The sequence below is a fragment of the Rhinoderma darwinii genome, chromosome 2, assembly GCF_050947455.1.
Source record: "Rhinoderma darwinii isolate aRhiDar2 chromosome 2, aRhiDar2.hap1, whole genome shotgun sequence".
NCBI lineage: Eukaryota > Metazoa > Chordata > Amphibia > Anura > Rhinodermatidae > Rhinoderma > Rhinoderma darwinii.
This window is the reverse complement of record NC_134688.1, coordinates 316,095,363-316,107,164: the sequence shown is the minus strand read 5'-3', so window position 1 is coordinate 316,107,164 and position 11,802 is coordinate 316,095,363. Positions and strand designations below refer to the sequence as shown.

The following is an 11,802-nucleotide window of genomic DNA, read 5'->3' as shown; positions in this document are numbered from 1 at the left end:
CAAAAAAATAGGACGGGCAGCATTTGCCGTTCGGGTTCATTGAACTCAATGTGTGCACAGTCGAGGATTTGCGGATGGTCCGCAGATGATACTCCGCGGCCGTCCGTGCCGTAATCATGAACCGTGCAAACGGCTACGGCTGTGTGCATGAGGCCTTCGTCTAACATATACGTCGGGAGATACTTACGGTGTCCACAATACACGTAGGCCAAAAAATGTGATTGAAAATAGACTACTGCTACCCCCCATATTGCCACTGGAGGGAAGAAGCAGGGCTTCCCGGGACCCACACGTGGCACTGCTATCACTCCATATACTAACCCTCAGAGTGGGTCTCTTCACTTCCGGCCACACGCTGGCTCCTAATGCCGTGCAGCATTGTATGCGCGGAGCAGATAATGCCCAGGCTGTGACTGGTTAAGTATATGTGTGATACTGTCTGCTGGGGCCCTGTATCTAAGCCTATCATGTGTGATACTGTCTGCTGGGGCCCCATAGTATCTAAGCATAGCAGACACATCACAGGTCTATATGAAGGGCCCCAGCAGAGAGTATCACACATGATAGGTTTAGATACAGGGAGGTAGAAATTAACATCTGTTCTGAAGCCTGTAAAAAAACCCAATAAAGTGCTTCTCAGTGCCATGTACCGCCCGGCCCTCCAGAGCCGCTGCGCTCCTGTGAAATAAACCAGACTGTGGGAGCACGTGGTCACTCCCGCTAAACTGTACTACTCTCACTACCCATGCGCAAAACATTGTGGGTTGCGCAACGCACGCTGTAGCTCGCGGGATTTGAGGTGGTTCTGATCTGGTAACCGGGTGGTTACAGAGTGTGGATTAATCTGGAGTCGGGCCGACTCTTAAGTGCACAGTGTGGCGTGCAGCAGCAACAATGTCCTCTAATTCTCCTTCTGGATTCTACCGTCAGGAGCTGAACAAAACCCAGTGGGAGGTGCCCGAGAGATATCAGAATCTGAGTCCTGTGGGCTCCGGGGCGTACGGCTCGGTCTGGTGAGTGCTTCAACTAGCGCGTGTGTTCGGGGTCGCGCGGCTTCTGGGTGTCAAGCTGATGTTCAGACGCTTATGGACCGTGTGGTGCACGGCAGTCCAGGCCTCAGCTCAGTGGTGAAGTATCTCCGGCAGCTTCCGTGCTGTATGTTGAGGCCTAGCTTACGGGTTCTGGTCAGGAAGGAGTTGAACTTTTTCCGCATTGCATAGCAGGCGCATTCCTTAGGGGGATGTATGAAGAGAAGTGTCTGAGGGTGGCTTCTTGTAAACGTGAAGTCCTGTAACCGTCTTCTGTATGAGAGATGCAGGTGTTCCCGCCTGCTACCTGCAGAGCCTACTTACCTGTAACACTGTGGTGTCCCTGAACTTTTATTACAGGGAGTGTTGTCGCATTTCTCCTCTTCTCCCCTCCGGCACTGCTCATACAAGGTAATGACGCCCGGCAGTGTCAGTACGTTGTATGCGACACCGCACACTTATTAAAAGGGTAATCCGAGATGTGAACGTCTTCTATAAAAGGCTGGAAATAGAATAAATATAGCAAAAAAGCAATGCTTTACCTGTCCTTGCCCATGACAATCTGGTGCTTCGGTGGCACTCCCGATGGTTTCTTACATGCACATAGCTCCGCGTCATGCCAGAAATACGATTTATCACCTGTAGGCTCTGTTCACATCTGCGTTGGGGGTCCCGTTCCGTCAGAGGTTTCCGTCAGAACGGAACCCTGAGCAGACACAAACTGACACGTTTCCTTGAAATCAATGGTGACGGAGTCGCTGCCCGTGGTTTCCATTTGAGTCGACTACGCTATTGCTTCTGGCAAAACGACGGGTCAGTTCACAAAAGAGGCAAACTGAAACCACGGGCAGCGACTCCATCACCATTGATTTCAAGGAAACGTGTCAGTTTGTTTCTGCCAGAATTTAGACTTCGATACCAATACTTCCTGTAGTATTACGATTCTCTATACCAAAATGATACTTTTTATTTTTGTGCTATTTTTATTTATTTTTTTAACCCCTTCCCGCACCTTGGTGTAAATGCACGTCCAGGTGAGTAGTATCTTTGCGCGCTTTGACGTGCAGTTACGTCCGCACTTTAACAGTTAACTGCCGCGTGTCGCTTCACCGCATCAGCGGTTAACTGTGCACACCATCGTCGCTGATTTAGGCAATTAACCCCTTAGATACAGCGGTCTATTTGGATCGCCACATTTAAAAGGTTTAGTGCAGATCGGCAGCCCCCACATGCATTTGCAGGTGCTGGCGATCCTTGTCACGGCAACCGGAGGCCAGACAATGGCCTCCGGGCTGCAGAAGCCTATGAGGACCAGCACAAAGCTGGTCCTCATAGGCTTCCTGTCAGAGTGACTGTCACGTCACAATGACCGTTAGGGTCAGTTCACAGAGGTTTTTTTTTACGCGGAAAACGCATCGAAAAAACGCGCCAAGTAGAAGATTTCAATGCGAGGCGTTTTTTTCCCGCGAGCAGAAAAACAATCTTGCGGGAAAAAAGAGGCAACATCTTCGGGCGTTTACGTCTCTGACCTCCCATTGACATCAATGGAAGGCAGAGAAAGCATATTTCGTGACGTTTTTATGCCTGCGGCGCTCCATGGCCGCAGGTGAAAAAGGCAGCGAAAATCGACGTGCGGGGCAGAGCAAAATCTACCTCAAAATTACAAACGGAATATTCTGCCTGCAAAAAAACTCTGTGTGAACCCAGCCTTAGAACACCTTACACTACGAATGTAGTATAATTTGTTCTAGCATCGATCAGCGCTGCAAGTCTAAATGTCACCTAGTGGGACAAGTAAAAGGTTTTAAAGTGCAAAAATAAAAGTTTTAAGTTACATAAACAAAAAATGCTTTTTTTCCCTATGGTAAGCCTTTTATTATAGGGAAAAAGTGAACAAGTTAAAAAAATAAATAAATAAAGTACACATTTGGTATCACCACGTTCGTAACGACCAAACCATAATATTTTTCCCGCACGGTGAACACCGCAAACAAAATAAGTAAAAAAAAAACAAACAATGCTTGAATCACTATTTTTTTTTGTTCCACACCTCCCAAAATATACAATAAAAAGTGATCAAAAAGTTGCATATATGCCAAAATAGTACCCATAAAAATTACAAAAAAGTTCTGCCTCTCAGAATATGGCGATGCAAAATGTGCAGTGTTCCAAAAGCGTATAAGATCGGGCGCCATGTATCAGTGCGACGCCGGCCACATATCTGCAGATTATTATTTATTTACCCCATTATTATACTCTCTTATTATGCACCTGATACACTCCGCCCAGCTTACATATGCCCCCACATTATAAACTGAAATACCAGCAAAACCCCAAACAGAACTATTACCAAGCAAAATCTGCGCTCCACAGCCAAATGACGCTCCTTGCCTTCTAAGCCCCGCTGTGGGTCCAAACAGCAGTTTATTACCACATATGGCATATTTCTGTAATCGGGAGAATTTGTTTTACAAATGTTAGGGTGCTTTTTCTCCTTTATTCCTTGTAAAAATTAAAAATGTCTACGGTTTTTTCAGAAAAAAAGTAATTTTCACCTATACAGACTAATTCTAATGGATTCAGCAAAACAACGGTGGAGTCAAAATGCTAACTATACCCCTAGATAAATTCCTTGAGGGGTGTAGTTTCTAAAATGGGGTCACTTTTGGGGGGTTTCCACTAGGGATGTCACGATACCAGAATTTGGACTTCGATACCGATACTTCGTTTAGTATTGCGATTTCGATACTTTTGCCAACAGTAATAAAAAAAATAATTCTTCCGTTTTCTGATGTGGGGTGCGACGTGTGATGAATTTTGAACGCGCCTCACATTAATAGTAATCCCATCATGTTTCTCAGTCATAATGGGTTAATGTGCGAGGTACATGATGGTGTTAATTACTATTAATGTGAGGAACATGGAGGTTAAATTCATCACACCTCGCGCCTCACATTAATAATTGAATGAAAGCCGTGTTTATTTCATTTTTTTACAGCGTACACATCATAAATGATGCAAAAAAAATTGTTGTGCGCGCCATTACTGAATATGTGAATATTTTATGTACTGAGACTTATTTTAATGTTTATTGTAAAAAAGGTGAATGTGTATTTTTTTAAAATTTTAACAATACTTTGTTTTTACTTTTATTTTTAAACTTTAATGTACTGACATATATCAGATATGTGCCAGTACATTAGCCTGTGGACGGATAATACACAGGCAGTTGTGAGGACATACTTGGGTATGTCCTAACAACATGAAATATGGTAAGACAGCCCTGGGGTCCGTCAATAGACCCTGGGCTGTCTGCCCATATATGGTATGGCCCTCGATCGCATCACAGGAATTCCCTGTGATGCGATCCAGGGGCATCCCCCCTGCTCATTTTCCCCTGAATGCTGCAGTCCGCTGTGATCACAGCATTCAGGGGAATAACGGCAGAGATGAGAGGTTTCTCTCATCTCCGCCGTTATAGAGCGGGGCTGCGGCTGTGTAATACAGCCATTGCCCCGCTCCTGACAGGAAGTGCGCGCGCGGTCAGCATGAGGTGATGCGGCCGCGCTGCACTAATGAGCGGCAGTTCAGGCACTGAGGACAGAACATGGGGGTGTTTTGTAGCGCGCCCACCACGTTCATTAGTGCAGCGCTGGCCGCATCGCATCATCCTGACCCCGCGCGCACATGTCATGACTCAGGAGCGGGGCTGTGGCTGAATTACACAGCCGCAGCCGCGCTCCCATACATTCATGTATTACTATACTGAGCTGTGCGGCTGCGCAGCTCAGTATCGAAATACAGGAAATAGCGGTATCGAACCGTTTAGGGATGCACAGTATCGAAACAGTATCGAAGTTTCGATGCACCGTGCATCCCTAGTTTCCACTGTTTTGGTCCCTCCATTGCATTGCAAACGCGACACGGCACTGAAAACTATTCCAGCAAAATCAAAAATCCAAATGGTGCTCCTTCTCTTCTGAGCCCTGCTGTGGGTCCAAACAGCAGTTTAACACCACTTATGGGGTATTGCTATAATCTGGAGAAATGGCAGAAAAAAAAGTAGATTTTCATCTTCACATATTGCATAGTTACATAGTTTGTATGGTTGAAAAAAGACACTTGTCCATCAAGATCAACCAAGGGATCGGAAAGGGGAAGTAAAAAATGTCTACACATAGGAGCTAATATTTTTTTGTTCTAGGAAATTATCTAAGCCTTTTTTAAAGCCATCTACTGTAGCTACTGTAACCAGCTCCTGCGGTAGACTATTCCATAAATTCACAGTAAAGAAGTCTTGTTGCCCCTGGAAAAAGAAAGGTTCAACCTGCAGCGGAGGGAGTGCCCCCTTGTTTTTTGAGGGCGTTTTACATGGAACAGGATTTCACCATATTTTTTCTATGTGCCATTCATATATTTATATAAGTTAATCATGTTGTGTCCCCCCCCCTCCCTCTTAGTCGTTTTTTGTCAAGGCTAAATAGGTTTAGTTCTTTTAATCTTTCCTCATAACTTAGATTCTCCATGCCCCTTATTAGCTTCGTTGCTCTTCTTTATATTTTTTCCAACTCCAGGACATCCTTTCTATGAACTGGAGCCCAGAACTGGACCGCATATTCTAGATGAGGCCTCACTAATGCTTTGTAAAGTGGTAATATTACATTCCTGTCCCACGAGTCCATGCCTCTTTTAATACACGACAATATCTTGCTGGCTCTTGAAGCAGCTGATTGACATTGCATGCTGTTATTTAGTTTATGATTTACAAGTGCACCCAGATCCTTCTCAACAAGTGACTCCCCCAGTGTAGCTCACCTAGGACATATGATGCATACAGGTTGTTGGTACCCTGATGCATAACTTTACAATTATCTACATAAAACTTAATTTGCCAAGTGGACGCCCAAACACTGTTTGTTAAATCTGCCTGCAATTCATGAACATCTTCCATAGACTGAACTATACTACATAACTTGGTGTCATCTGCAAAAATAGAAATAGTGCTATTAATCCCATCCTCTATATAATTAATAAATAAGTTGAATAATAGCGGTCCCAGCACGGAACCCTGGGGTACACCACTTATAACCGGGGACCATTCAGAGTAGGAATCATTTACCACAACTCTCTGGATACGGTCCTTGAGCCAATTACAAACTATACTTTCTAAACCTATAGTCCTTAATTTACCCATTAGACGTCTGAGGGACAGTGTCAAATGCCTTTACAAAGTCCAAAAACACTATCCGCAGCGGCCCCTCTGTCTAGACTTCTGCTCACCTCTTCATAAAAACAGATTAGGTTAGTTTGACAGCTTCTGTCCTTAGTAAAACCCTGCTGGCTGTCACTTATAATACTATTTATTGTCACATAATCCTGTATATAGTCCCTCAATAGCCCCTCAAACATTTTCCCCACAATGGATGTTAAGCTTACTGGTCTATAATTACCCGGGGAAGACCTAGAGCCCTTTTTGAAAATAGGCATTACATTTGCCCTGCGCCAGTCCCTTGGCACTATACCAGTCACTAGAGAATCTCTAAATATTATGAAGTGGGGGACAGAAATAACTGAACTAAGCTCCTTAAGAACTCGAGGGTGTAACCCATCTGGTGCCGGGGCCTTTTGTAATTGTATTTAATTTATCTTGCACCATATCTACATTCATCCAATTCAGTATATCAACTGATATATTAACAGCACCGGCTACATCATCTGCTCTTTCTTCTGTTGTATATACAGAGCGGAAGAACCCTTTTAGTAACTCTTCCTTCTCTTGATATCTGTGACCAACTCGCCATTACCGCTATCTAGGGGTCCTACATGTTCAGACCTTTGTTTTTTTTGCATTTATTTACTTGAAGAATTTTTTGGGATTTGTTTTACTATCCTTGGCCACCTGCCTTTCATTTTGTATATTTGTTGATTTTATTACCCTTTTACAGATTTTATTAAACCCTTTATATTTTACAAAGGCTACAGCTGTACCCTCAGATTTGTATTTTTTAAATGCCCTTTTTTGTCATGTATTTGTTACATACTAATTCAAATAAATTTAGCAAAAAAACTGTGTTCAAAATGCTAACTACACCTCTAGATAAATTCCTTGAGGGGTGTAGTTTCCAAAATGGGGTCCCTTTTGTGGGGTCTTTACTGTTTTGGCACCACAAGACCTCTTCAAACCTAACATGGTGCCTAAAATATATTTTAAAAAAAAGAGACCCCGAAATCCACTAGGTGCTGCTTTTGTTTTTGAGGCCAGTGTGTCAGTCCATTAATACGCTAGGGCAATATGTGGGATATTTCTAAAAACTGCAGAATCTGGGCAATAAATATTGAGTGGCATTTCTTGGGTAAAACCTTCTGTGGTACAGAAACAAATGTATACCGAATGAATTTTGTCAAAAAAAATAAAAATGAAATTAGTAAATTTCACACCTACTTGCTTTAACTCCTTAACGCCGAAGGACGGATATATCCGTCCTCAGCAGCTGCTAGTTCGCGCAGGAGGACGGATATATCCGTCCTGTGATGGCGCGGGTACTGAGACTGTACCCACGCGATCAGCGGCAGGAGCACGGCTGTTATACACAGCCTGGCTCCTGCTGCAACTGCCGGAATCGAAGCGCGCGCCGATTCCGGCAGTTTAACCCATTAAATGCCGCTGTCAATAGTGACAGCGGCATTTAATGTGTTTGACAGAGGGGGGAGCTCCCTCTGTCACCCGATCGGCGCCCCCGCAAACAAATCGCGGGTCGCCGTCGGGTTTCCATGACAGCCGGGGGTCTAACAAAGACCCCCAGGTCTGCCTTCAGCATCTGCCTGTTAGGCGATGCCGGAGGCATGACCTAACAGATTGCCTGTCAGTTTACACGAAGTATACCAAAGCATTATATATGCGATCGGCACATCGCATAGTGAAGTCCCCTGGTGGGACTAAAAAAAAAATGTAAAACAGTTAAATAAAGTTTGTGAAAAAAAAATAATAATAATTACAGTCAAAGTAAAAAAAACTACTTTTTTGGCCCAAAAAGTGGTTTTATTTAGTAAAACGGTCAAAACAAATCACACATACTTGACCAATAAAATGAACATATTAATTAAACCGCCGGATGAACGGCGTCCAAAGAAAACGCAAAAAACAACGTCAAAATTCTCTCTTTTCTCCCATTCCCCCCATAAAAAATAAAATAAAAGTTAATCTATAAGTCCTATGTACCCCAAAATAGTACTAATAAAAACTACACATTGTCCCGCAAAAATCAAGCCCACGTACGGCCACAAAAATAAAAACGTTACGGCTCTTGGAATGCGGCGATGCAAAAACAAGTAATTTTTTTCTAAAAGGGTTTTTATTGTGCAAACGTAGAAAAAACATATAAAACCTTTACATATTTGGTATCCCTGTAATCGTGCCGACCCACAGAATAAAGTTAACATGTTATTTACGCTGCATAGTAAACGGCGTAAACTTATAACGTGAAAATCAATGCTGGAATAGCTGCTTATTTTCAATTCTCTCCTAAAATAAAGTTAATAAAAGTTAATCAATATGTTATAAGCATCTAAAAATGGTACAATTACAAAATACAACTCGTCCCGCAAAAAACAAGCCCTTATACGGCGATGTCGACGGAATAAAAAAAGAGTTACGACTCTTGGAATGCGACCGTGAAAAAACAAAAAATAATCCTTGGTCATTAACGTGCAAAATGGCCCGGTCATTAAGGGGTTAATTTCTGTGAAACGTCTAAAGGGTTAAAATACTTTCTGAATGTGGTTTTGAATACTTTGTGGGGTGCAGTTTTTAAAATTGGGTGATTTATGGGGACCTTCTAATAGATAAGTCCCTCAAAGCCACTTCAGAACTGAACTGGTCCCTGAAAAAAAAACCTTTTGAAATTTTCTTGAAAATGAGAAATTGCTGCTAAAGTTCTAAGCCTTGTAACGTCCTAGAAAAATAAAAATGTTCAACAAACGATGCAAACATAAAGTAGACATATGGGAAATGTAAACTAGTAACTATTTTGTGTGGTATTACTATCTGTTTTACAAGCAGATACATTTAAAGGGAATGTGTTGCCCGAAAAACATGTTTTTTTTAAAAAAATTAAACATTTAGTGTGTGGGTGATTAAACATTGTTCAAATTGTTTTTATTTTTTTGCACGAGTCCAGGAAATATTATAAATTATTTCTAATTTATAATACTACCCATTTTTGGTCACTAGATGGAGCTGTTCCCAAAATTGCAGCATTGCAACGTTGGGTTAAAAGCCCTCGCTCTAGTGAGCTCTCAGCATTCCCCCCTCCTTTATCCTGGCTAGTGCCGGGATAAACGAGGGGATTGAACGGTCTAACCTCCTACACTGTGTGTCGCCATTTTTTGAGCTAACCCACAGTGTAGTAGGTTTACATACAGTAGTAAACACACACAAACACTAACATACATTGAAATCTCTTACCTGCTCCTGCCGCCGCGGCTCCCTCCGGCCCGTCCGCTCCCTTTGCTGCCGCTGTTCCATGTGCACAAGTCCGGAAGCCGCGACCGGAAGTAGTAATATTACTGTCCGGCCGCGACTTCCGGTCCACAGGAAAATGGCGCCGGACGGCGCCAATTTCGAATAGGACTGTGTGGGAGCGGCGCATGCGCAGTTCCCACACAGACGCCGTACACGGCAGTCAATGGGACGGGAGCCGTTCGCAGTCCCTATGGGACTGTGGCTGCCGTATTCCATGTCTGTGTGTGTCGTTAATCGACACACACAGAAATGGAACAAAAAATGGCAGCCCCCATAGGGAAGAAAAAAGTGTAAAAATAAGAAACCGTAAAACACAAACACACAAATGAAAATAAACGTTTATATTAAGGCACTAACATCTTTAACATATAAAAAAATTATTTGGGATGACACTGTTCCTTTAAATCTAGAAAAATCCAAATTTTTGCACATTTTCTCTAAATATTGGCGTTTTTTACAAATAAACATTGAATTTATCGACCAAATTTTTTCACTAACATAAAGTACAATATGTCACGAGCAAACAATCTCCAAATCGCTTGGATTGGTAAACGTATTCCATAGTTATTACCACATAAAGTAACACGTCGGATTTGAAAAATCGTCCTGAAGCCAAAACAGGCTGAAGGGGTTAAAGTCCTTTTCATTTTCTAATATGATGCACAATCTTGAACCTCCATGGGCCTCAGATTAATAGTAATTAACCCCATCATGTACCTGTCATAACGGGCAACATTGGGTTAATGTGTGAGGTACATGATGGGGTTAATTACTATTAATCTGAGGTTTTTTGCAGGCTAAAAAAATCTGCCTCAGAATTTCTTCAGGAATTTTGAGGCAGATTTTGACCTTCCTCTGCTTTTTTGCTGTGTTTTTCGACTTCGGCTATTGCAAGGACCGCAGGCAATTAACACTTGCAAACGAGGGCCGAGGGTTTTTTATGCCTCCCATTGATTCCAATGGGAGGTCAGAGGCAGAACCGTTGCAACATGCCGCTTTTTTTTTTTTTTTACCTGTGAGCCGCTCAAAGCAGTCCTGGAAAAACGCCTCTGCCTCCCATTGAAATCAATGGGGGACATTTTTTGGCACACTGTTTCCGCGCCAAAATAATCTCCAAAAACTCAGTGTGAACGTGGCCTAAATGTGAGTCACATAGAGGTTCAAAATTAATAGCCCCATGTGCCTCACATTAATAAGTGACCCCCCCCCCCCCCATCAATTCACTCACATAATGGCAATGTTTTGGTTAACCCTATAGGCTAATTTGGCCTTTAACCCCTTAAGGACTGGGCCAATTTTTGCCCTGAGGACAGAAGAATTTTTTTATATTTCCCACTTTGCATTCCGGCGCTCCTAACCCTCGTGGTTTTTTTTTTTTTTTGTTTTTTTCTGTCTGATGTAGCTGTATGAGACTGTTTTTTGTGGGGCGAGTTGTACTTTATGTAGGTACTATTTATTTATTTTTTTTAAACGATAAACATTAATAAGCAGTTTTTTTTTGTTTTGTTTTTGTTTTATACCTTACATCGATCCTCATAAATAATGTTATGTACTTATTGTACAGGTTGTTACGGATGTGGCGTTACCAAATATACATATATTTCATGTTTTGGGACTTCTAATTTGAAACATATATTTATTGTAAAAAATTGGTATTTGTGTATTTTTATTTGTTTTTAATTTTACTTTTTGTTAAATCCCATAGAGGGGTTTTTCATTTTTATTTTTAATGTACTGGCATATATCTATATGCCAGTACATTAGCCTTTGTACTGATTCTACAGAGGGCATACCTCAGTATGCCCTAACTGGGAATATGTTCAGATAGCCCTGGGGTCCTTCAATGGACCCTAGGCTGGCTGCCCATACCAGTTATGGCCATCGGTCACGTCCCATTTCCTGTGACGCAATCAAAGGCGAGCCCCTTCCTTCTCACTATTGCTTTGATCGTGGCATTCAAGGGGTTAACAGCGGAGTATTCTCGTCCTGTCCGCAACCAGAACAGAACAATGTTTTGTTTTTTTTTCCTCTTTGCATCCCGCATTCATAACTTTTTTTATGCTCAACGTAGCTATATGAGACATTATTTTATGTGGGATGAGTTGTACATTTTGAAGGGGCTGTTTTATGGTACATTTACAATATTGTTTAATTTATATAAATTTTTTATTTTGGCAAAATCCACCCCTTTCACTACACTCCGATGAACCAGTGCTGGTGACGTTGGTCCCTGTGGCGGTGCAGCATCACTTT

At 42.3% G+C, this 11,802-nt stretch overlaps 1 protein-coding gene across 4 annotated transcripts in view; it reads left to right on the top strand.

Moving 5' to 3' along the window:
• Positions 1-774: 774 nt before the first annotated feature.
• Positions 775-11,802, top strand: part of LOC142743131 (mitogen-activated protein kinase 14) — a 196,142-nt gene continuing 185,114 nt past the window's right edge. For 3 of the 4 annotated variants that reach the window (XM_075853549.1, XM_075853548.1, XM_075853550.1), the window contains exon 1: positions 775-1,013. In XM_075853549.1, coding sequence (XP_075709664.1) covers positions 895-1,013 — 119 coding nt within the window. In that variant the 5' untranslated portion in view covers positions 775-894. The remainder of the gene's footprint in view (positions 1,014-11,802) is intronic. The other variant, XM_075853551.1, reaches the window with a different exon arrangement.